General features: G+C 46.9%; 7 protein-coding genes across 7 annotated transcripts; 6 read left to right on the plus strand and 1 right to left on the minus strand.

Moving 5' to 3' along the window:
• Nucleotides 1-140: 140 nt before the first annotated feature.
• FSUBG_10192 (uncharacterized protein) lies at nucleotides 141-9,264 on the plus strand (the record flags this gene model as incomplete). The annotated part of the gene is made up of 15 exons (XM_036674746.1): nucleotides 141-927; nucleotides 1,019-1,424; nucleotides 1,476-2,181; nucleotides 2,229-2,355; nucleotides 2,401-2,423; nucleotides 2,469-3,500; nucleotides 3,601-3,738; nucleotides 3,786-3,961; nucleotides 4,010-4,129; nucleotides 4,177-5,360; nucleotides 5,407-5,489; nucleotides 5,543-7,043; nucleotides 8,478-8,507; nucleotides 8,563-9,139; nucleotides 9,225-9,264. The coding sequence occupies 15 exons, from the start codon at nucleotides 141-143 to the stop codon at nucleotides 9,262-9,264; spliced, it is 6,930 nt and encodes a 2,309-aa protein (XP_036534300.1).
• A 991-nt stretch (nucleotides 9,265-10,255) lies between these two features.
• Nucleotides 10,256-10,846, plus strand: FSUBG_10193 (uncharacterized protein; the record flags this gene model as incomplete). Its single annotated transcript, XM_036674747.1, has 1 exon — nucleotides 10,256-10,846. The coding sequence occupies one exon, from the start codon at nucleotides 10,256-10,258 to the stop codon at nucleotides 10,844-10,846; it is 591 nt and encodes a 196-aa protein (XP_036534301.1).
• A 780-nt stretch (nucleotides 10,847-11,626) lies between these two features.
• FSUBG_10194 (uncharacterized protein) lies at nucleotides 11,627-12,036 on the minus strand (the record flags this gene model as incomplete). Its single annotated transcript, XM_036674748.1, has 2 exons — nucleotides 11,627-11,652; nucleotides 11,703-12,036. 2 exons carry the CDS (start codon nucleotides 12,034-12,036, stop codon nucleotides 11,627-11,629), a joined length of 360 nt encoding a protein of 119 aa, XP_036534302.1.
• A 5,402-nt stretch (nucleotides 12,037-17,438) lies between these two features.
• FSUBG_10195 (uncharacterized protein) lies at nucleotides 17,439-18,319 on the plus strand (the record flags this gene model as incomplete). Its single annotated transcript, XM_036674749.1, has 2 exons — nucleotides 17,439-17,820; nucleotides 17,871-18,319. 2 exons carry the CDS (start codon nucleotides 17,439-17,441, stop codon nucleotides 18,317-18,319), a joined length of 831 nt encoding a protein of 276 aa, XP_036534303.1.
• A 919-nt stretch (nucleotides 18,320-19,238) lies between these two features.
• FSUBG_10196 (uncharacterized protein) lies at nucleotides 19,239-21,032 on the plus strand (the record flags this gene model as incomplete). Its single annotated transcript, XM_036674750.1, has 1 exon — nucleotides 19,239-21,032. The coding sequence occupies one exon, from the start codon at nucleotides 19,239-19,241 to the stop codon at nucleotides 21,030-21,032; it is 1,794 nt and encodes a 597-aa protein (XP_036534304.1).
• Nucleotides 21,033-21,383: 351 nt separating this feature from the next.
• On the plus strand, nucleotides 21,384-22,976 carry FSUBG_10197 (uncharacterized protein; the record flags this gene model as incomplete). The annotated part of the gene is made up of 2 exons (XM_036674751.1): nucleotides 21,384-21,478; nucleotides 21,728-22,976. The coding sequence occupies 2 exons, from the start codon at nucleotides 21,384-21,386 to the stop codon at nucleotides 22,974-22,976; spliced, it is 1,344 nt and encodes a 447-aa protein (XP_036534305.1).
• Nucleotides 22,977-23,701: 725 nt separating this feature from the next.
• FSUBG_10198 (uncharacterized protein) lies at nucleotides 23,702-25,302 on the plus strand (the record flags this gene model as incomplete). The annotated part of the gene is made up of 2 exons (XM_036674752.1): nucleotides 23,702-23,817; nucleotides 23,871-25,302. The coding sequence occupies 2 exons, from the start codon at nucleotides 23,702-23,704 to the stop codon at nucleotides 25,300-25,302; spliced, it is 1,548 nt and encodes a 515-aa protein (XP_036534306.1).
• Between the last annotated feature and the right edge of the window lie 21 nt (nucleotides 25,303-25,323).

Genomic DNA, 25,323 nt, shown 5'->3' on the forward strand with positions numbered 1-25,323 from the left:
TTGGGCCTAGCTGTTTGTGTTTGAGCCAGCTAGTCTATGGAGCTGACGGCCTGTATTTATGAAGAGCTCCATCTCCAATCCTTTGGCGAGCGGTCAATCGTAATCAATCTTCCAAGCTACTCAAATTTACACGCCTGATCATGGCATCTCAATCGAGCTACAAACTTCCACCAGAATGGGGCCTCATGCCGCCTAATCCAGATCCGGATTTAGTACTTCCCGGAGATGCCCTTGGAAGAGACCTGGATCGAATTGATATGCCATCTCTTGACGTTCCCATCAGTCGCATCATAGGATCTACACCTCTTGCTTTTCGCCCTGATGTTGAGGTCCCAGAACTGTCCGAGATTGACTCCGAGACAGATGAGCAGCCCGGCACCCCGCCCGATGCTGGTGCTGGGGCTAGTTTCGTAGGCTGGAACAGAACCATCAAGTCCGGTAGTCCTCCTCTGCATCGAGCGACAGTTATCGGAGGTGCTGTGGTGCGCAATCTATGTCTTGTCATCCCAGATGAGAACATGAATGGCTTTGCCGATCTTCCCGTCCAGCCTATTCGAGCAAGCAAGGGGCAGCCTGCTCAACTGGTTGCCAAGATCTTGGACGATGAGGACGAAAAGCCTCCAATGCCTTTCCTTATTCTGCCTGATGAACGCCGAGGTGGCTCCGATATCCAAAGTGCCGACTCCTCTGCGATGAATCGCTTCGCGACTTGGAGCTCTTCGTTCAGTCCCGGCAAGCCAGCCTCGGGGCCTATTTATTGGGCCCTTTCTACTCTCAAGGTAGCAGGAGCTCCCGAGGAGAAGAAAGGAGAGGAAGGTGAGAAGGAGAAGCTTGGAAGGTCCAAGATGGAAGAGTTTGTCTTGTCTGGAGATATTGATGACTTTTGGGGGATCAAAGGCTTGACTGCCAAGTTATACAAGTACAAAGGTATGTGACTACATCCATTTTGATTGCAGACACCTTCTTCAACCACTTTCGTGTAAAAGTTGAATTGGACACGAATCTGACTCATCATTAGGACCCGAGAAGGATGCCGCTGATGTTCCCGAGGAACCGAAAGACAAAGAGGATAAGAGTGAAGATAAAGTCGAAGAACCGAGCACTAAAGCCTCAGATGAGAAGGAAGATAAAGAGGAGAACAACGAGGAGGACGATAAAGATGAGCCTGCCAGAGAGAAGATCAAGCTGGACACTGAAAGCTTCACCCTCAAAGGCCAACCTTTGGGGACATTGTTCCCCTCCATCAACGATTTTAACATTAAAAATCTTCCCATTGAGAATCTTGAAATCACCTACTCCGAGGAGAAGAAGAACTTTCTCTTCAAGCCTGGTCTGCGACTCGAAGTGGACGTCTTGTTCAAGGATAGCCTCGCCTGGGCTGGCGATGCCTTAAAGAAACTCTTTGGACCCAACGATCCTCCCAAGTCTATTCATCTTAGTGCCTATTTGTCGGATACTCGTGACTAGTCCAAGAGGCCCAAGATTGAGAGTTTGGTCCTTCAAGGATATTTTCCACCACTAACTCTCAAGGCTTGGGATCTACTAAACTTCCGGACGCTGGGGATCGAGATTACAGCCACCAAAGCGGCCAGGAACAAGCCATCAGAAGAAGAGTCCAAAGGTGATAAGCCCGAAGATGGAAAGCTAAAGGGCGAGACTGATGGCGATCACGAGATTGGCAATGGAGATACCGAGACAGCCAAGCTTAGTAAATTTAACGGCACTGAAGAGAACCGGGGCGATGGTGATGCTGAGAATCAGGAAGGGGAAGATGAAGAAGAAAATTCTGACGACAAAGCGAAAGAAAAGAAGTCTTGGTCCTTTGGCTTTGCCTTTTTCGGAACTGTGCTAATCACCAAAGTTCCCCATGCAAATGTCCCGCTGGATGTCAACTATAGAATTGCGAGGGACTTTGTTGCCGCGGAAGAGAAAGAGAAGAAGGAAGACGACAAAGAGGACAACGGCGATGACAAGGCTGCTGAGGATGAAGGGGGAGAAGCAGGCGCAAAAGAAAAGTCTGTTATGGCGATGGATGAAAACCCTAAAGAGGGCAACAAGAAGGGCGGAGAGAAAGACAAGAAAACCGGCAAGAGCATTGAAAAGTCTAAGCATAAAAGAAGCTGGAATCTGCTCATCAAACCGGACAAGTGGGAGAACATCTACGGTATCGAGAATGTTACGGTACGTCCAGACGCTGCCTACAAGACGTTGCTAATATCGCGCGTCAGATGAAAGATGCGGAGCTCAAGGCGTCATTTGAGGAGGGTGACTTTCGCAGCACGATTAAGCTGGGACTTTCAGCGGAGCTGAAGTTGGGTGATGGAACGTTTAAAGTCCAAGGACAGATATCGCGAGGTATGTCAGAGACGCAAGGAGACAGTCAACTGCTAACATGACTAGATGACAACTATCTGGAGGCTGAGGTAGGTGAACTTACACTGACTGACATCAAGAAAATACACGCACAGATCTCGGGACAGAAGTTGCCTGAGAAGGAAACGAAGAAGTCAGACGAGGAGAAAAAAGCGGACGAGAAGAAGACGGCTGGAGGTAACGAAATCACTTTCAAAGAGATGAAACTCAAGCTGTCAAGCAAGAAGTCGAAAGAAGAAAAGACTACCAAGAAAGCGCTTGAGCTCAACGGGAAAGTCACTTTCAACCAACATTCGAGCGCAGTCGGGAGTCTTACCTTTGCGAGTGAGGGAGTGACAGTCCAAGGTGGTATCTCAGACGTCAAGATTCCTGAAACTGAGGTTATGATCAAGAAGGCGGGCTTGGAGATCTTCTTTGGATTCAAGTCAAAGAAAATCGAGGAGAAGTCAGATGAGAAGAATGGCGATGACAAGAAGGAGTCTAAGCCAACTGGCGATAATGAGCCCGAGGTACCGGGCAAAGATCAAGATGGCGAGGTGGAAGAGGAGAGTTCGGAGAAGTTGAACGATGAGCCACCTGCCAAGACACCATCTGAAAAGAAGGGGAAGGATAACAAGGCGAAGAAAGCCGAGAGAGGAAACTGCTTCGGCATCCTGGGCGTGGTTGAAATCAACAAGATCGCCATTAAGGTTGGACTTTACACTGAGCAGAAGAAAGACAAAGAGAAGAGGGAGTGGCTGGCATTCGGTGCGATTGAGAACGTCAGGTTGAGGGAGATCTGGAATGACATTCCTGAGGGTAACTTTCTCAACCTCGAGCTGAAGAACATTGCACTCATCGCTTCATCTCATGAGAGGAAGAAGAAAAAGAAAGACGACAAGAAAAAAGATGAAGATGGTGATGGGCAGTCAGAGAAGACCGACGGTGATAAGGAGAAGAGTGACGAGGTGAAGCCCAAGGCGATTGGGAATAAGGTGTCGGATGGCGAGGTCTGGGTAAACAGTCTTGATGTGTTCACCGTCACCGAGGAGAAGCCTGATGAGGATTCGAAGGAGGAAGAGGGAGATGGGGACAAAGATAAGGAAGAAGAGGACGAGGAAGACGAAAAGGAGCCAGATAACTGGGACGTATTGGGAACGGTCGACGCATACAACTACCCCGTTGTCAAAGGCGAGTACAGATGCGATACTATGAACTCTTGAGTTAACATTTTGAAAAGGCCTACAGCTTTGTGCAACTATCCACTCCTTCCCGCAACTCGAGGAACTCAACGGAAAGAAGAAGTTGGAAGGACTCACGCTCATCTTATCGATAACCTCGAACGGCAAAATTAGTGCTACTATTGATCTTCCCGAGTCCTTTAGAGTAAGTCTCCAAGGATGCCCATGCTGGGTCGCACTGACGTGTTTTAGGTGCAACTTTCGGATACTGCATACCTCCACAGCTTTGGTACTACTATCGCCATCAAGTCGACGACGGGGCCAGAGTTGAACATCCATGCAACCTTGACTTTCACGTTCAAAGACTCAGACCCTATTTCCGTGGAGGGAGTCATTGTCGGAAGCTTTAAGGGTGCGAGAGGAGAATTGTAAGCCTGGTGAGATATCGTGATGATATATGGCTGATGACTTGGCAGGAAAATGTCTGATGACTCTAGATGGGTCAATCCGTTTGGTCTGAATAAGAATATGGTCTTTTCTCAACTCGGGTTCGGAACAGGCTTTACATATGCGACAGTTCTCGTCACTGGACCAGAGTAAGCCTCCCACTCAGTAGCAGTACATTATGCTAACGAAATCTCAGTGAAATCGCTCTCCGAGGACAAGTAGACATTGGAAAATTCTGTGCGAAGCTCGACATGGGTCTCCGTGTGACCACCGCCGAGGCAGTCTTCCGACTCGAGATGAACAAGCTAGATGCAATGGAGATTGTTCAGCTCGCTGGCGTCCTCATCAACAACCAAGCAATGCAACAGATGAAAGGCGCAGAGGGGAAACTGGTCTTCAAGGACCTCAAACTATATGTCTCATCTGGCGCTGAGTTCTTAGGTCGCTATTACGATCGCGGTATCCAAGTGCAAGGCAAAATGTGGTGCTTCGGTAAGAAAGGAGAGTTTGACGGCAGATTTGATGAAAGTGGCGTTGTTATTAAAGCAGGGATCGACAACTTCAAGGTCGGCGGTCTGGAGATTACATCAACGCAAGAAGGTGTTGATCGAGCGACCATGGACATCGAGATGACCAAGGACAGACAGAAGCTGTTCATTGACGGCAGGATTCGGTACTACAGCCTCGAGATCAGCGTGTTTCTTGACCTTGATGTCCAAGCGCAGTACCTCAAACTGGATGTCAAGATCAAGCTGACAGAGAGCTTATTGCTGAGCCTCAAAGCCGACGTTGTGGTAAAGAATCACAATTCCCTTGAGGGAGCCGAGATGAGCTTCGAGGCGATTTTGGAGACTGACATCTTGGGTGCTATTTTGCAAGGCATCACGGACGGTATTGATGCACTGCATAAGCTAGCTGACAAGGCCATCGACAATGCACGGAGTGACTTGACTACAAAGCTCGCCCAAAAGAAAGCTGCGCTGAAAAAAATGAAGGGTGAGCTAGAAAAGCTTGAAAAGGAGTGCACTGCAGAAGCCTTGAAGAAGCAAAAGGAGATAGACAAAGAGAACGAGTTATTGAGGGGGCTTCATGACGAGTTTGAGAAGTACGCAGAGGCTTTCCGAGAAGCAAAGGAGGCCAAGGATAAAAATGAAAAGGAGATTCAAAGATTGGAAAATTTGAGAGACGAGGCAAGAAGAAGGCTTGGAGAGAAGAAGACGGAGATGATGAAAAAGTATGAGGAGGAGATTGAGAAAGAACGGGCAAAGAGGGATGCTATGGAGCAAGAGAAGAAGAGATTGATTGACAGTCGAGACGCGAGTTGGGGAGATGCGTTGCGAAGTTATAGGGAGGCGGACAGAAGTTGGCAGTGGTGGTGTCGTAAGTACCTGAGCTTTGAACCATCGGCAAGTTCTAACCTTGGTAGGGCTCGAAAAAACACGGTATGCGTGGAAGAGGACGTGCGAGTCGAAGTTATATTGGTGTGCCTGGTATGACAAGCCATATTCGGTACGTTTCGTTTCGCCCTTGATACACGCACGCATCAGCTAACACCTTACGAGACCATCAAGCTCACCGAGGCCACACTAGACCTCGAAGAAGCACATGCTCGAAAGGCAGCCGATGCAGAACTCCGACACGCAGGAAAAGCCATAATGGACCTCCCAGCCTTCCGAAGCATTGAAGCAGCCATCAATGAAGCAGCCAGAAAGATCGACCAGTTTGGAAGAGCGATCAATGGTCTCCTCAACAGAGGACTCGGAGCCTATCTCGACGAGATGCTGAAGGATGAGAGAGAAGATCTGAATCGCCAGATCAGACTGCTAGAGGCATTGATGAGAAAGAGCGAGGAGCTCGAAGCTGCTTACAAGGAAGCGAAGAAGGATCTTGAAAAGACTGAGGAGAGACTCTCACCGCAGCAAGAGGCTGCGAGGAAGAGGATTGCTGAGATACAGGCGGAGATCAAGATGTTGCCTGCGCGACATGAGTACATGAACAAGAAGAAGGATTGCGAAACCATGGAGATACAAGTCAACGATCTGGTTGCAACTCTGGATGACATTCAGAGGGTCATGAAGGAGGTCTCGCAGATCAGCAAGGATGTTGTGAATACTCTGAAGAAGGGAATTCCGCGCGTCACCAAGATCATCGTCAGGGCTAGCAACAGGGCCTTTGTGGAGGATAAACCTCTGATGTTTGAGATTCAAGCCGTGTGGATGGACCAACAGGAGACGTTCCGCATTGAGTGGGCGCCAGATCAGGGAATTTCGGTTCTTTACTCACAGGCTGCTGAGAAGTTAGCGACTTGGGGACATGAGGACGAACCCCCTGCTCTACCTGGTCCGACACCGCAACCAGACCCCGCGCCACAAGATCCAAAGCCAGAACCAAAGCCAAAGCCAGAGCCTGAGCGAGAGCCTCAAGATGCAGACCACAAAGGGGAGATACATCTGATTCACCGCGGCGCAAATCACGACGAAGATTGGCCATACTGGAGCACCTTTGATGGCCAGACTTGGAGCAAGGATTACAAGGTTTGGTCCTATGGACTGCACATCGCTGATGGCTTCTGCCTAGCTTCGTTCCAGAAGAAGCTCTTCATCTTCCATCTCAGCCCCCGAGGCAAGTCACAAGTGTTTTACGAGTCACACGTATCAGGAAATGAATGGACGAGAGGAGGAATCACGGCCATTCCGAATACCGCATCCTCACCGGGTATGTGTGCCGTTACATTCAGGGGCAAACTCTACCTCTTCCACCATGGAGTTCCTCAAGAGAAACTTCGATACAATGTCTTCAACGGTCAAACTTGGGCAGGTGACACTGATATCAACATCGGCGACGTCAAGGTGGGCTTTACGGCTGTTGTGTTTAACGACAAGATATACCTGTTCTATCTTCCCAAATACGGCGTCGCCTCCCAGAGGTTTGCTTACGTTACCTTTGACGGAGCGCGTTGGGAAGAGGTGAGGACCGTTGGTAAGCAAGCGACATCTGGTGTTACGGCAGCGGTTTATCAGAACAAGCTGTATCTGATACATCGAGGATACGGCATGGCTTACGGTAGGAAGCTGTGGTATAATGTATTTGATGGAAAACGTTGGATGAAACTTTCTATGAGGACCACAGCCTTGCTCATACCGGACTGCAATCATCTCGAAGGGGATATTAGTTCCGTTGTGTATGAGAAGTGTATATATTTGTTTTATAAGAAGGTGGGTGATTCGGGCGTGTATACACATGTATTCGATGGGAGTCAGTGGGTTGCGGGACAGGTGGAGGGGGTTCAGACTGTAGAAGGAGTGGCTAGTGTTGTTCATTAGTTATCTTGAGAATGGCAGTGCTGAACTTAGAATAGTTTGGGGTGAGATACTTGCATTCTGGACGATAAATCATGAAACTCGATCTATAGTTACCTATGGACGCCAGGACATCAGCGGATATGACATGGTGTTGTGGCGCTTAGTGACTGACATCAGACTGGGCTGCAGGCAATCTATCGCCCGGTCCATGGTCTGTTTCGCCACGGGGTTCGCTATGGGTTGGAGTAACATGGCCAGCTGAAAAGAAATACAAGCCCTATTTTGATGCGAATTAGTAATAATGCTCCCTAGAGCGAGAGCAACTTACTTAGTGAAGCATATGCTCTAGCAGGATATCAGTCTTCCATTCATAGACTAACTTCTGTCTGATCATTTAAGCTCCCAACCACGAGCCTTAACTGCAAATGAACAGTATGTATTTTGTATATTGCAGCATTCGTACAGACTCAAGCAACTTGCGATCAAACTTGCATGAGGTGCGCAATTTGGTGCAGGACTACTCATGCTTTCCACAGAGCCGAGAGCTCGTGACAATAGCCACTGGTATCTTATCCAGGGTTGCTGCATGCGGTTTGGGTAACATGATGCCGGCGCTCGACGGTCTTCCTAGAATAAAGCTAACAGCGGCATTTATGAAACATAAGTTCATCGAAACATTGGTTTCCTCCTCGTTATAGTAGGTTGTCGCGAGTTGCCGATGTAAACCAAGTGCATGAGCACACATGACTACATGGACCCGGTGGGTAGGTGGGTTTGCTGATCGCAGAGCAATGCGTAGAAAGCCATAAGCAGAGAAGGGGTAGCATGGAAACAGTTGGTAAGAAGACGGTCTTTAGCAAGATGTTGCCGCACAGCCTGACTGTAAGCGTCGCTAATCATGTCAGCCCGATAAGCAACTTCTGAAAATAGGCTAGCTTGTATTTACAGGCAATACGGGAATTCATGAGTTGTCGCTGTACTCGAGGGATTTATTTACATATCGCTAATAAAGCGTAGTTAGCCCTGTTCGCGGCAAGATCGGAACAGAACTCGTAGTCATTGGGTGTCAACGGATTGTTAGGTATTTAAAGAAGGTGAGCGTGCCTAATTCGAGACTTTTTAGACAGCTATGGCTTCCAAATCTACGAATCTCCATGTTACAACAAATCCATACATATTAGGATGCAAGTTTTAGTTCTTGGATTGCCCCGGACGGGGACACAATGTAAGTCTCCATGCAAACGCTTATTGCTCTGCCTGCGACTTATTTAACATTACAGCCCTCACTGATGCACTGGCAATACTCGGCATCTCTCCGATCTACCACATGCGCGAAGTGGGCAAAAATAACCACGCGGATCTTTGGACAGCCCTTATTCATGAAAAGTTCGGTACAGATGGTTCCTCACACCCAACAGATCTTCTCACAATACTGTCAAATTATAAAGGTGTCTCCGACTACCCCGCGGCCATATTCGTCGACGAACTGCTCGCAGCCTTCCCTGAAGCTGCCGTCATTTTGACTGTGAGGTCAGAAGATTCACGGGCCAAGAGCATGAAGGAAACTATCGTGCACTATCTTGATAATCGGGTGATTGACGAAACAACTCCCATGGCGGTTATGGCTAGAACCTACAGCATGTTCTGTTGGAATGATGACTTTGAGAAGAATGGTCTGGATCTTTTTCGACGACACAATGAGCAAGTGAGATGGGCAGCTAAGGAGAGAGAGTTTCTAGAGTATACAGTAGGTGATGGCTGGGAGCCATTATGTGCTTTTCTCAAGGTACCTGTCCCTGGGAATATACCTTTTCCTAGAAAGGACGATTGGTTAGAATATAAGAAGCAGATACATAAGTAAGAGATACTGTTTGCCACAGAATCGACGGGCTAGTGCTGTTCATGAGTTATCTTGAGAATGACAGTTCTGGACTCTGAATAGTTTAGGCAAAGAGACTTACATTGGACTATCAATCATCTGACCTGAATCATCCATTTTCTATCTCTAAGTGGTACCCGCCGAAGTATTGGGCCAACAGGCGTTGACCATTTTCTGCAGCGGATGTCATTGAGGCCTTTTTCGACTCAAACTCTAAGTATGGCAATGATAGCTGCCTAGAGAAGGCAAGAATACTCCGGACCTTGATTATAGATGACAAAGATACTTAGGCAAGTCAGGCTAAGTATTAGGGTTTCTTTTGCTGAGTTTATTCTGACATCCTGTATTTGTGTTTTATCTTTTTCTTCGCTTCCCGAGGTTGCAGCAACGAGATGTGCCGCATTGCCGGTCAAAGCGCAATATCGAAAGATTTGCCGCACATTCATTCGGTCAGCATGTTCCATTTCCCACGCAGCCCGGCACATTCGTTCCGAAATAAACTCAAAATCGGGGGCCGGAGGTAGCCAACGCTTGAAGAGTCTAAAGAGTCCAATACTAGGGAAATTCGCGTGTCTTGTTAAGCTTACAGCGCGCTTAGCTATATACTCCATCTTCTGCGATTAAGCGCGTGTTTCCGTCTTTTGAGTAATAGCGACTTACTATGGGCTGGTTATTAGGATACAGAAGGGTGAATTATCAGGAAGGTTTTGTGTGTTGTTTGTACTCACTAGAGCCAACAGTTATCACATGTGGCTTGTGAATTGTTCCGTGTCATCCGGCCCCCCGCATGAAAACCCTTGTCCAATGCATTTATATACAACCAACAACCAACAACTAGAGCCAACAACCAACACAATCAGCTTTCTCATCCTTGAAAATTCGAAATTGCAAGCCAAAGCCACGAACACGAGAGAGCCTCGGGAAACCAGCAACGAGCAAAAAGCCAGACGAATTTCAGATATAAAAGGGCCCTCCGACTCCCTCAAGACATACATCCGACCACCTGCCATGGAGACTATGGGAGATATTCAGTTTCTACTCCTCATCTTTGTTATAGACGCCGCTGCAGTCGTAATCCGCATTTCATCAGGAACATGGTCAACCCCAGCAAAACTTGGGTTGCTTACCTCGCACTTGGCTTTGTTGAACCGAGTCTTGGGCTGTATGACAAGCAGAATCAACGCGTAAGCTACGTTCCCCTTGTCAAGCAATGGAACGGCCCAGACTCGAACCTCACCGCAACCCTGCACCTCGTTGATTCTAGCTACGTCTCTGCCTTTGAGAAACGTCGCCATATCGACCTTCAGACGTGGGCTACGGTGGTCGGGGCTGGTAGCGCTACCATTATGGCTTCCGAGTCAGCAGTCAATATCTACAAACAGATTGCCGACATTATCAAGAGCAAGTCTAACCACAATTCTTGCTCCATGACGACAGGCACCGACTCGAATGGTCATATGATTGAGGGTTATGCATATTTGGCGACTACCAGTGGCCATGATTGCAAGACTACGGCCGAGACGAAGACTATCCTAGCTGCGGTGAAGGACTGTGCCGATTGGCAGCATAAGCATGGGGCTATCACTGGCTGTTGCGTGCTTGATCACGGCGGCACTTGGAAGGGTCATTTGCGCCTTACTTCTCAGCCTAACAAGTACCCAGCACATACGGTGAACTGTGGTTAGGAAGCTAGTTGGGTCAGTAAAGCTCCGTGGGCAAAGCCTAACTTGCTTTCGTCGTGGACTATGGTTGGGATTGGTGGAGAGTTTCCTAGGGCAGATACAGATGCTAGATCATTCGTTTGTTTGTTTCTAAGGTAGTCAGTCAGTTGATGTTAATACTTTCCTTCATATAACTAGAAAACAAAATAAAACAAGTTGCTTGGTCAATCACGCAGCCTCCAGTGACATTGAACAATAGCAATGCATGACCTGGCAGAGCATCTTGAATGGTCCCGACATGATGAGATGCAAGAAGTGAAGCATAACAAGTCTTGAACAAACACTTGCTTGGCACGATTTACACTGGGCTGTATATCTATACTCCCCATCTTCAATAGAAAGCCTTAGCGTCGCTTGGTAAGATACCTGCGGAATGGAAAGGTGACAGGTAAGCTGAAGGGCTGCCCAAGATGTTCCAAACCCATATCGATAGAGAGCTTCGCGCAGCTCATAACGAGGTAAGGCGCGCGATGCAAGCATCAGCTGTCAGGACTATCGAATCAAGATCATACTTCAGAAAGCATGGAACCACTCGAACAAGAATCATTGAAAGGAGCAAGAGAAGGTAGACAGTAGGTGTAAGATGTAACTTCCAAGTAAGCTGCTTGATATAATCTCCTAAAGACTCCTATGTATCCCGTCTAATTCTCATCTGGCGGAGGCATTTGACAAGAGCAGAGAGGAAATTCCAAGAGGCTAGTTCCTTCATATCAACAGACACAGCCATTGACTCGATTTGAGAGCTCACTTATGTCCATGCCCGAGCTTCTCTGCGATAGCTAGTCAGTGAGTGTTCATCATTGGTAAAAGAGGCACTTACCGGTGATAGTATAGGTGATAATGCAGTTGTTCCCGTCTCCACCACTGCTGGAGACATTGAACTGATTGGGGACAGAAGGGTGGTACGAATTATCACCAACATAAGGATTATCGAAGTCAAACTGCAGGTTACCGGCCGCAGACGTGTAGATAACATAGCCTTGATCACCGCTCATGATGCCGTCGGATTCAGCTCTCATAGTACCGGATTGTCCCTTGGGAATAGTATCGGGAATGTTTTCGCTCCATATGCCGTGGTCCAGACCGCCGTGGCCGCCGTGAAAGTCCTGGCTGGTGTGGTTTTCAATGGTGATTTGTGTAGAGCGGGCAGGCATTTTGTGAGTGTTAATAGAGAGGATATAAGGTATTGTAAGTAATGTGTGTAAAAGTGAGCTATTTGAAGACTGAGTTGCTGAGTACTTCAAGAGAGAGAAATACTGACTCTATATATACAGTTCAGTTGGAGATAGGTGACGTGAGCTTCTACACTGTTGGACGCTCAAGATCTGCTTTCCTAAGCTACTGCTTGGAGAGAAATGTAAATGGAAAGCTTAACGAAGTCTCGACTCTTGTGAATTGTATCACAAGACGTCAAGCCAATAGCTTATCAGGCTCGTATTCAGACTCCTGATTCGTGGCATTTTGAGTTGCCGTAACAACAGAGGAACTAGTCGTTCATTGCCAAATGGTAGGAGAGATAGCATGCAGCTTGAATTGCCGTTTTCATATGAGGCGAAAAGCCACAATTTGGATACGTGGCTGTTGGAGAAACCTTGAGGGCCGCACACCCGCCGAAACGATGCGCCACGTTAATCAATATCATCCGTTTTGATGCAAGAGGTCAATTTCTATAGGCTTGCGTTCCAATTTATCTCTCATCTATTCTACTTCTGTAACACAGGACGTATACTGCAGTCTCAAAGGCATTAACTTCCCCGCACGTCCAGATCACAGTGGAGGCAAGTCTTGGTATTTGAGAGCTATACTACAGCAACCCTATTTATTGTGGCTTGCTAAGTCTATACTCACGAGGTAATAGTGGCACAGATCAAGTAGGTCTGGATAGCCCCATACTGATAATAATAAAGAGCTATTTACATTTCCTATATTTTGTCTATAATTAATTCTAAAGAAGATATAGTATTTCAAAAATATATAAAGTATCTTTATCCATAGTTTTCTAATCAAACCTTGCCAAGTTAATGTAACACTATGTATTTTAGTAAAACATACAGGCCAATGTTTTAATTATTCATAACTAATAAGCATTCCATTGTCGTAATTACTAGGTAAAGATTAACCCGAACCACATCTTAATACGTACATTGATAACCCCATTGGATCTAAGTTCTGTCCGCTGATTTAAGCTCTCAGCCACGAGCCTCAACTGCAGGGTCAATCTAGCTATAATACTTTCTCCCTTAGTATTAAGTAAACAGTAGATAGTTACTAGTCTTCAGGGTAGAGTTTACTTCTGACCTTTACTTGCATTATCTATCCTTGAAGGTGAGTTTAGTGTGTGATTGAAGCGCGAAAGAAGTGATTGCCTCCTTCAGGCTGCTGAGTACCTGGTCGCTCGACATGAGATTGAGCAACTCCAGGGCCATGGAACATTTGACCATCTATATTTTCAATATCAATTTCACCAAATGATAAATTACCCCAGGTGCCTCTTTGACTGCTTCTCTTTATGGAGATGGTTTGGGGAGACCCGGATGGCATCGCGATATGTATCTTGAAGAAGGTGGAGCTTGGAGAAAGGGGATGTTCGGCAAAGACGTAGGATGCACGTAGGACGAGAGATAGTCGAACGCGCGGCAAAGAATGATCAACAGAGCCATAAAGAGAGTAGAGTGATCCAGCCATCTGCAAAACTTTATACCCGATGCAATGAGTCTACGAGATCTACCCCGCATCTGTCATTCCAAACATATAAGCCACAAGGGCAACTTAATTGACCAGTTAAATCTCGACGACATGTTCGACATAGCCTGGTTCTAGAAAAACGGCCCAAGCCTATCTTAACATCAGGAAAGGCTGGAGAGTTACATACTCCACTCGGAAGCAATCCAGACTGCTCTAGGCCTAGATACACCCAAGCCACTATGGAAGCATGTGAAGTTAATCGCTTCACATCAGATTTGCCTAGGTTTATGCGGTTCCACGCGTACTTACAAGTGACAAGAGCTGTTGAGGTTATCTGTCAATTGCGTATGTATTTTGTCTACTGTAGCTTACTATTCTATGTCTGCTTTCGGCTGTTCGGGCCGTGGACTTGTTTCATCTGGACTCTCCCTTTGAGGATCAATCTGATGAACTGGGATTATTATACATTTATACATCAATTTTGAGCGCAGTGTAGGTTAATCGCAGCCAATCGAGTCCGATTCTCCTGCTAAAATGTGAAGCATTCTGCTCTAATTCCCCTCTGAGTATGACCTCCGCAAGCTGCCGTTCCCTTTAGAAGAAATCTTATAGACTTGTAATACTGCATTTGGTGTCATGAGGGTAGGGCGTTGAGACGGTGCAGGGTAGTGATAGCTAGGGCAGTGACTTGTACTTATGTAGGCAGGCAGGTAGAGAGATATTAAAATTTCGCTTTTAAAGCCGAAATGGCTGCGCATAGTGCTTCTCCAGGCCTTGTGAAATGGAAAGAGATGGAGTTAACACTGTGAGGGATAGCGGTGAATCTACTTCTTCAAGAAGCTTTGCTGTCAAAACTGTATAACAAATAGACTCACGAAGATCAAGGGGTGTTTTGTATATATCCTACAGCCGTTAGTGGTTACATACATTGACATTGTTAAATCCTGTTAGCCCCTACGTTGTGTAGATGAAGACCTCTAGCTAAGATCCTTCAGACTGCGATCTGGTACAAAGATCTGCCGATCTAAGGCCCGGCCCCCCCTTTTGTGGGCCTACTTGAAGTGGATACCAATCTGGCCAGAATGTGACATTGGGTCCTTGTTTATTGGCCAGACTTTAGTCACATGCTCATCAGCAAGGGCCGCCATCAGCGATAAGCGTTTAGATAAGAAGAGCCCTGTCCTCTATGCCTGATTCACAGAATATTCTCTCAATACAGCGTGAAATTTACCGTATTTGCGGGGGTACTAATGCTCAGCTGAGCCTTTTTCTACAATAGCTACAAGCTAAGAACATAGAGGCGTCGACTAGTGCCAAATTAATCTTTATCTCTGCCAGGTTTTTCGCTTAGAAGGCAAGTGCCGAGCAATCCCTGGTGGTCCCGTTCATGATTAATAAAAAGCTATACTTTCCTTTTACATTCCTGTATCTTGACTACACCATTGGCATACCTGCAACGCCGTGGCTGGGAATTACTACGAGTATCAAAGTCTAGCTTTGTTATGCACATGGACAGCCAGCAGAGTCCAGCCTGTAAGGGAGCACGATATCCAACTAAACATCGTCGGCATTACCCTCGGTCGAGATCTGGCTGTCTTGTCTGTCGCACAAGACACAAAAAGTGTGACGAGACAAAGCCTTCCTGCCACTATTGTGTTCGAACTGCCCAAATTTGTATTTGGCCCGACGGAGATAGACTTGATAGGGGACAACCGCAAAATTGCTTTGATGAGGGTTCAGACACGAACTCTACTAGCGATAGTGTATCGGCAATCACGAAGTCTGGTCTCTTTACGGTATGTTGCCGACACTAACATATCATGTCTCCTGTGTATCAACTGATTATTTCTATAGCCAGCGTCCTCACAAACACAGATACTAAAAAGATTTTTCTTCGACTGGTCGACTCACGCAAATATCCCACTTGGACAGACTCTAGCTTGGTATAGCCGCCTTCCTGAGATATATCTCAACTCCAGCATAGACGGCCTGCTACACAAGTCCGTCAATGCACTAGCCAATGCTAGCTATGGACAGAGATTTAACTCTTATCGAGCACTAAAGGATGCAGCCAAGCTATATGGAGAGTCGATACACATGCTGAGAGATAAGATGCATGACCTTGTTGACCCGTCTCGCTACTGCGAAGTTATGAACTCCATTATGGTGCTTGGAATATATGAGGTAAGCGGCAATAAATTGATTGGCTGTGCGTCACTATCGAAAGGTTGTTTGCTGATTTCTTTTAGGGCCTGGTAGATGAGTCTATCGCGCTTGAAGGCTCTTGGGTGTCCCATATCAGCGGAGGCTGTACCTTGTTAGATTTACGAGGGCAAGACAAAATCATAGACTCTCCCGCAGAGTATGAGGTATCTATCTTCATTTTTATGCAAATGGTACATCCACCCTTCCGTATTTACTTTGTGTGTAAGTAATAACTCTTATATTACTGTAGATTCACATTGGCCTTGTAACTGGACAAGGACTTTCGATACCATGGGCATCGGTAAAGGAACTATGTTTACCAAGGTTGTCCTACTTCTACACGCACACACATCTGATCTACCAGTCTGCATGTCTTTGCGTGGAATGGAGAACCGCGTTGTTGACTTACAAGGCGGATCAAGATATCACACAACTATCTGCCATTGCGTCTCAGGCCTTGGCTTTAGATAAGCAGCTTGAGGAGTGGGCCAAGTGTATGCCTCCTTCTGCGAAATATGTGGTTGTTGATATGTTGACCGATACCCAACTTGAGTGGTTGAGACCTTTACTCTATACACCGTGGAGGCCTCTCAATTTGCATACATACTCATCGCTTTCACACCAGGTCCTGTGGAGGTTCTATTGGATGGTTCGAGCTATCCTCAACCAAGCCCTTTTGTTCACCAACAGCATCTTTGAACAAAGCAAAGAGACGCCTAATCCTGTTCTCTGCCAAGCCGAAACGGAATCTAAGCTCATTTCGTTTACCGACAGCTTATGTGAATCTTGCCTCTCGACTTTTGTGAACATCGTCAAGCAAGATCCACAATATTACAGAGCCGAAGCTATCCCAAGTCTGTTAGGGTACGTCAGCCTACAGGTTTTGCCCACTCTCGGTTTATGCCTCGAGCAAGTTAATATCATTGGTATCGACCTGTCGGGGAGAAGAGAATGGGTAGCCAGGATGAGGCATTTTCTTCGGGCTAATCTTGGGATTGCAAAAGGTGCAACAGCAATACCTCCATCTCTGAACAGTCATATTCCAATTCAGATTTGGGGGGGTTCCTAAGAGCGCACCTCTGCTTTTAGGTATGTCTACTAGGTAGAGTTAAATCAAAGCATAAACTAAGAATTAAGCATAAAGAATAAGATTTTATAAAGTTATATGGATAATAAGAGAGAAGGATAAATACTCTGGTATAATTACTAGCTGGATAAATTTTTTCTGTTAAGCATCAATTAAAAGAAAACTCTGACTCGCTGTTTATGTAATGCAATATCCACTTCGCGTTCAAACCAAACCATAATGATGGTACTTTTGGTTTTTGCTACCATCAACCAACAGCTTGTTACATCAAAAAGGGTCGTGAACTGCGCTAGACAGGGATTGAGCTCGGTCGCAGTGTTTGTTCAACCGACTTGGCGTCCTTGGCCCCAAGTTACAATTTTAATTCAGAGGTCCTATTGGCAGGCCCATTAAAACAATGCGAATGACACATGATTCTGCCGTGGTCACGATCATGGGCCATCCTTCATCCTCTCTACCCATAAAGCGAGCGAAGCCGCCCTTTGCAGAAAGGTTTTACGAGAGCGATTATTCCATTCTTTCCTTTCCAAGCCCTTCAATTTCACTCTTTTAATTGCTGGGTCACTGACTAACTATACAATGAAGTCATCCACGCTCTTTCTCACTTCTCACCTCCTTTGGACCGCGAACGCCTTCCTTGCATATAAGGAATATGCGGTAAAGCGATTGGTGGAGGAGTACGACTTACCTGAGGCTTGCGCAAAGGTCATGCTCACAGACATCGACTGCGATGCTAGTCTCGATGACGCGGGAAGTACCGGATGGCAGGGCTCGATTGAAGAGGGTGATGACTTCACAATCACTGATAGCATCTGCGCCAAAAAATGCGGCGACTCCCTGCAAAAGTGGACCGCATCGTTTGCCAAATACTGTGAGCCAGAGGGATACCGCCCGGGCAATATGGTTGAGGGTCGACGACAGATCTGCGACAAGGATGCTAAGACGGGAAAATACTGCAACGGTGCGTAAAAAAATCATTCGTGGTATATAATACTAATTCCCTTCTTTCAGCTATCATAGATTCGTTCCCTGAGACGGACGATGATGAAGAACTTCCTGCCAAATACCTCTGCGAGCCTTGTTACGTCCGCCGCCTCTGGGGATTCGACATCAGCAATTACAGCCCCGCCAACAGTTGGATCGTCACCCAACGGGAGCGTATGGACAAGCTATGCCCCAAGTCGGTGCTAGTTGAGAAAAAGGCGTCAACTATTCTACCGCACACGGGTACGATGGCGCAGCCTTGGTTAGAGTCCACGGAAACTCCGAGCGTTGTCAAAAGTGAAGTTGAGACCACTCCAACTCCGGAGAGTACCGAAACCGCATCACCAACAACCATTGCAGTATCTTCTACCACTGCGCCAGTTGAGAGCAACGCGGCTGAGAGCCTTGGAAACGGTCAGCTGAGAGGCCAATGGGCATCATTGCTTCTTTTGGGGATGAATGTCTTGTATCTATAAGCTTTGGGCTTGATGTTTTCCTTGTCAAGGTAGCATGGCTAGTTGATCTCTTAGTCTCCTCCTGTCATAGTTGGAATATCGCTTGCTGTATAGTTGACATCTGTTCAATAGAAGTTACTGCGATATGTCATTCGTGAAAGATAGACATAGGATGCATTAATTGAATACAGGCGTTGAAAGTCTCCCTGGGCAACAGTTCGTATTCGCTTCTTTTGAGTCCTAAAATATGCGTAGGTCCAACGTTACAACTGATAAATATCCGAGATTAGGCTCAACCTTCCTGCTTATATTGGGGGCCAAAACAACATGGCACGCTGTCCAATTCTCGCGTTGTTCTCACAGTGCAAGTCTCATCAGCCACTCACAGCTGGCAAAATCACAACCTGATTATGCACCTCGATCCAACTTTGCTTGGCAACTACGTCAGATGAAAGCGGCGGCAAGAAGCATAAGAACAAGGTTATCTAACGTACCCTCCCCGCTGTTCGAGCACTTTTATGTTCTCTCACTCTTATTGCATCGCAACTAAGAGCCGATGACGATGTCTCGCGAACGTGACCATGAACTGGAGACATTAGGGGATGTCGACATGGGGAATGGTTCTTCAACATCACTGGTACTGCTTTTTTCTTAACGACCTTGGAGCTACTCTAACCGAGAGCAGGTTGATGGACAAAGTATCTCAAGCTTGCCTAAAGCATCATGGCAAGGAGCGCGAATGGTCGATCAATCTGATGTTGATAAATTCCAGCAAACCGGGAACCTTTTCGACAATAAAAGGAAATCGAATCCTCCACCTTATTTTCCTGGTTCACCGACGACTTCTGGTAGCATATCAAAAAATTCGGCACGTAAAAGCAGCAGACTGTCAGCTTGTCGCTATTTTGCACTCGTGCATCTACCGCCCGTGGCAATAACCATGACCCTTTTGTCTCTCTACATTGCTCAAGTTCGCTGGGTGGACCCTTCGACTGAATCTCTTAACGGCCTTCAGTTTGCAGCCAAGGGTCACGAAACCCTCATCCTAGTGTCACTGGGAGACATTCTTCTGCACCAAATATCCTACGGCTTGAAGCGCCAAGATGTTGGTGTGCCGCTTGGCTTTTTGTCGTCTCCCTTGAATCTCTCAGCACCTTTGCGATATCTCATCAGTCGTCAGTTATGGGCTCCAGCGTTGCATTCTGGCAGGGCAGCTCAGTATCGACGGGCTACAACAGGGTTGATCATGTTGATATCCATACTGTGCCTTGCAGCAAGTCCACTGTCCGCCATTGCCATGATCCCTCGCCAGGATTGGTGGAAGGACCACCATTTTGACCCAACTTACAAATTCCTCCCCATATACGACCCCACCCAGTGGATCCCTCATATGGAATACAGAACAAGACTCGATGCAGAGTCTGGACCCTACCTGAGAGACATTATAGATCCCTCCACCATACCTTTACATACTCTCCTCAGGGCAGATTACCGTGCGGTTGGCACAGTTGGACCAGAAAATCAGAACATTTCGTATTCCAACTTCAACAAGTCTGAATTTTCGTACATTGCGACGGCGGATTATGGGGATTATGGGTTGCCTACAGTGGCTAATAGCCAATTATCATTCATCGCACTTGCGCTGGGAAACGCTTCTCCAAGAGACGTCAAAGGAATGACCACTGGGATATCATGGATTACCTCTTGCAAACAACAAGTTAATGGAACAGGAACTCAAAAGTCTTGGAAACAGCCTGTTGTCGCTGTGCAATGCCTCGGGGGCACAGTCCGTAATGAGAGCCTCTCATTTCATTTTTCTGCTTGGCAGTCGAACGATATGTCGACTCCTTTCCGAGTCTCCCTTAGTCTCAATGACTCTTCGGCTCTTGCGGATTTGCATAGTAGCAATTCCACCGACTATCGCTTCATCGACCTTCCAGTAAGTGAAGAATGGCTGGTGAGTGGCAACATACTGTTTGCCAATACTGCTCGAAATGAGGAAGACGATAAGCCTGAGCGTCACTATACACTCTGCCTAATATTTGCTCGTTGGGCAGAGGCTGATACATGGATCGAGCTCCCCCATTACTCGCGACCCTGGAGTCACTTCAACCCACTAGTAAAGTTCGATAGAAACTCCAGCGATGTTATCCATATGGATGGCAAGTGGTTGGAAGGCATCTCATCGTTCTCTAATGGGTCGTTCCTTCGTTCCATTGCAGACTATTGTGTAGCTGACGACAGACGGGAGTGTCAAGAGCGGTTTCTGGGTCTACATATCACAGACGCGATCTCTCAAGCGGGAAACAATGTCTCATGGCCCAACTACTTTGCAGGAATTACATCGTCAGATGACTCAACAAGAGACAAGGTAGCCTACACTCGATCTTACTACACGTACGCGTATCGCTTTGAAAGCAGCCACAGTATCCCATTGGCATTTTCTTTTCTTCTTCTGCATGTTTTATTAGTATCGATACACTTGATTACAATTCTTGTATCGAAGGATCCGTGGCAAGGCTCTGAATGGGACAATTTTGGAGACATGTTGGTTCTTGCTCTTGCATCCAAGCCGCCAGATGGCGTGCATGATTTAACTCAGCAATCTTCGAAATCTGAAATATGGAGGAAGGCTGTCACAGTTGCTCGCGATGGCGATGAGGGGCACCGCCGAATTTGTCTGGGAGAGGAAAAAGGGTATCAGAGAGCAAATGACGAGGAAGGAGGTCTTTGAGAAGAAATGAGTGTTATTTATATATTACATACATGCGCTAAAATGTGGACGGTGAAGAAGTGGGTGGTGAGATAAACGATAGAAGCTGGGCTTGAAAGCCGCCTACATATTCACATGTTTACCCAAGCTCAAGTTCAGTGGGCGTGGATAACCAAGGTAACGTTACGTGGTGATCTTACCCCTGTAAATGGGCGGCACGCCACGGCATAAACAGCTCCATACCAATTGATTACCGTGGTTCCAGCACTCGTCTATAAGACACAACACGTCCATCTAAAACCATTCTCGCACAAACACAGGCGTCTTTACTTTATTTACCCACAGACATTTCGTCAGCGTGCATAAATCAACATGGCCAATCCGAGCACTTTTGTTGAGCTGCCTACCGAAATCATTACCCAGGTCGTAACCGAGTTAGTCAACGACCCATATTCACAACTCCATAGGTTTGCGTTCGAATCATGGTATTAAAAGAAGCCATTTGAGCTTACCCTACTCAAAAGAAGCACAAGGCGTCAGCTTAAGAACAGAAGACTGACACATCGGCGGTTTGTCAATTTGGGCTGCATCAACGCTTTATTATTTGACTCCGTCCAGTTCGTGGCATCACGCGCAGGATTACTTAGTCTTCAAAAATGCGACGTATCACGCATTGCAAGCTTTGTATCTACTGTTACTTTTATTAATCCTCCAAGCTGGAAACTTCCTTTGGAGACTTTTGAGCAGATTCTGATCGAGACTACCCCCAAAGGCGAACCTCCGGTAAACGAGTCGCAGCTGGCTAGTGCCTATGCCTTGTACATACGCTGTGCGATAGACTCCAAGTTCTTGCTTCAAGAGCCAGAAAGTGAGCTTCGGAGCCTATGGACGAAAGCTTTTAAGCTTCTTGGTGGAAACTTACGGGCTGTTAGTCTGCTTAGCCTCCGGTGCGATAAGTTGCGCCAAGTCGACTACATTACCTCCCTCTGGAAAGCAGATGAAGGAGCATTCTGCCAGCTTGGCCCTCATCACCATACAGACAGGAGTGTGGAGTATGGCTGTCGATATGCCGCTGCTATTGCTGGTGACCTGCTATTTTCGACAGTCATATCGTGTCTATCAGCTTCTGGTATTGCCTTACCGCAGATCTCGATCAAGCATGCAATGACAGGAACCGTTGATTGCACCAAAGTGCCTGGGTGGGATTTTCTAAACTTTACCAAACTCGAAAAGGTTGAGTTTGGCCCAGACATTCCGCACAATGAACATGATTGGGCTAGTAAGACTGTTTTTCAGACTCTACCGTGCCCGAAAGTGGAAGAAATCGAGTCAAGTGCTTCCAAGATTGTCCATGAGTTGGTCGCCAAGTCCCAATCAACATTAAATACCCTTATTCTTGACGGAACTGGCGTTCTGGACTGGCCTACCCAGCCACCACTTTCCTCCTTGCCATCTCTTGAGAATTTAGACCATTCTTTCGATTCTGTCAATCCCATCAGATTTAGTTCACGGCTAAAGAACATGCCAAACCTGCGATATCTGAGACTCGGTGGTTTACGACTATCCAGGGGTCTTCTATTCGTCGAATGGCGCCATGTATTCGATGCTGTTCGAGACCACCCAAGTGTTGTAGGGCCACGCCCAAAAGGTCTCTCTGTAGAGTTTGAATCTATCAAGTCAGCTGATTGGACTAGTATGACATACAGAGGGGTGATTTGCCACAATAGCAGTATTGCTACGGAGAGGCATACTTATTGCACAGATCCTGAAGGGTTGATGGAGGAGAATTACTCTTTAGAGAAGCATTTCTACAACGAAATGCGATTTAAGGATAACCATGGACTACGATACTTGATGAACGATTGGGATGTTGGGATGGTGGAGACTGATTCAGATGAAGAAGGCAGTGAGAGTGAAGATTGGGATGAGGACAATGAAGAGGAGGAAGAACAAGATGAGGCATAGACAACAGAGTCTACGATGAAAGACTTGGAAATCATTAAAGTCTCTCATCTCCAACAGGCCTCATACAGTTATAACTCTTCAAGAGCGGCATCATGAATCTAGGGGTCACTTAAATTTATGCTGACCCCTAGATTCATGAACCTGTAGTTAAACATGATATAAACTTCGATTGATATCCACGAATCCAGGGAAATAGTATCTTCAAGATCTTCCCAACACTCACATCCTTGTGAAAGTCTCTAGTGTTGATATGGACATCGACAGGGTCAAACCAACGAGATTCAGGTGTTGATCCTCTACAAACCGCGCTTGATAACGAAACTCTTAGGTTGGCACTAATGTGACAGTTACCATCACCAGCAGCAGATATAGCCAAGTGGATTCTGGCTTGCCCAGAAAGCCAAGGGGGAGAATGTGTCGTCACCTTCTGTCGACCGTTCACTGAACATTCACTTCTTTTTTCATCAGGTCCAATTGCGGTAGTCTCCGAGTATTGTTGGGTTGACTCGTGTGAATGGGGTCTTTCAGCTGTAGCGGGGCTTCTGTAGGCAGCATCGAGCCATTCCCACCAAATACCCAATCAGCGTTCCTTTTGGAGAGGGTCCAATTTCCATGCTCGACCATGTTGGGCTTTTGAAAGCTGGCTCTATTTCTCTTCCTATATTATGGACCGCTCTTTCTTCCATTGGAACTCTGAGATATTTTACCTCAATCAAACATCAGAAATGCTGTCTGAATTGCGACAGGACAAGAGCAAGTTGCTCAACTTGCCCTCGGAGATTCTCGCCGAGATCGTCAAAGAACTGCGTTTCATCCACGTTCCTCTTAGCGCTGAGTACCCGTACGTAGACCAAGTAGATGTTATTAGCGCTTAGTACTAACTACGCTGTCCAGTAATGTCAAGATAGAGACAGAAACCCATGAGAACCTCAAGTCATTGAGATTGGCGCACAGAACATTCGCAGATAGCGATGCCTTGAACAGCATCCTCTTCAGCAACATCTACCTGGAGCCCACCCGTGCTAGCCTCACGAGTCTTCAGCGCGGTGACTTCTCGCGCGTGGCACAGTATGTCCATTCCGTCACGTTCACGACACCACCCAGCTGGGCGCTTCCCTACCAAGCGTATGAGAAGATCCTCCGCAGCTCACAGGAATCATGCGTGCTATTTTGGCCTGAAGGGTTGAAGTCTGCATATGATGCATACATGAGCGATGCTAAAGACACGCAGGCATTGCTTGAGGATTCAGAGGGTGAGCTTAAGCAAGCATGGACAGAGATTCTGAAGACTTTGGGAGACCGCCTCGAGAAGGTGAAGCTTCTAAGCTACAATTGTGAAAAAATTCGCCAGGTCAAGTATCTTGACGCGATCGGCAGGGAGGAAATGGGGATGCCGTGGCAGCTTCCACGGCATGACCATCAAGAAGATAAATGGGCGCATTTTGAGCTCCGCAATGAGAATTCCGAACCCACCGTCGAGTACCATTGTAAGCATGCTGCCGCCGTCGCAGGTGATAAACTCATCACCATGGTTTTCACATGCCTCGCAACATCGGGCATTGCTATCCCAAATCTCAACATTCAGCTGTTCATGACTGGTGGCGTCGAGTGCAAGGACATTACCGGCTGGGAAGACCTCGACTTCAGCAAGCTCAAGGTTCTCCACATCTCGCCCGAGATCCCTTCTGGTGAGAACGGTCTCGTCGAGCGTCATCTTTGGGGCATGTCAAACTCACACGCCGAGAAAATGAAGATCAAGGCTGGCGACTTTTGTCACGATCTGCTGGACAAGTGTCATTCCAGCATACAGCACTTCGCCTATGGCATAGATCAGGTCGGAAAAGGTGTTCTCTGCTGGCCAACTCGGAAGCCCAGCCACGACTTCCCGGAGCTTATTCACCTGACACAGAAGGGCAACATCTTCCCTCAGGCCCTTGCACACTGGCTTCTCCACTTGAAGAGTCTGCGACATCTCGAGGTATCTGGTAAAGTCTGCCGAGGACCAGCTGACATCGACTGGCGGTTTGTCTTCAGTGCGATACGCGAACATCCCAACGTATCAGGCGAAAACCCCAAGGGTCTTAGGGTTGATCTTGATAAGCTTCAAGTGGAAGGAATTCTTTCTTACAGTGGAGTTATTTGCAAGGACGCTAGCATTGCCTCGAAAAGACATGAGCGCGATATGAGTCTAGAGTACTGGCGGGATGTGAATTATGGTATGGAAGCTCACTTTTATGGCGAGATGCCTCTTGAAGAAAACAAGGCTCTGTTATACCGTATGGGCCAATGGGAACCAAGAGACGAGGAAGGTGACAGTGATTCTTGAGAATACGATAGCAGAGGGGCT

Source organism: Fusarium subglutinans (assembly GCF_013396075.1).
Source record: "Fusarium subglutinans strain NRRL 66333 chromosome Unknown NRRL66333_c0000172, whole genome shotgun sequence".
Classification (NCBI taxonomy): Eukaryota; Fungi; Ascomycota; class Sordariomycetes; order Hypocreales; family Nectriaceae; genus Fusarium; species Fusarium subglutinans.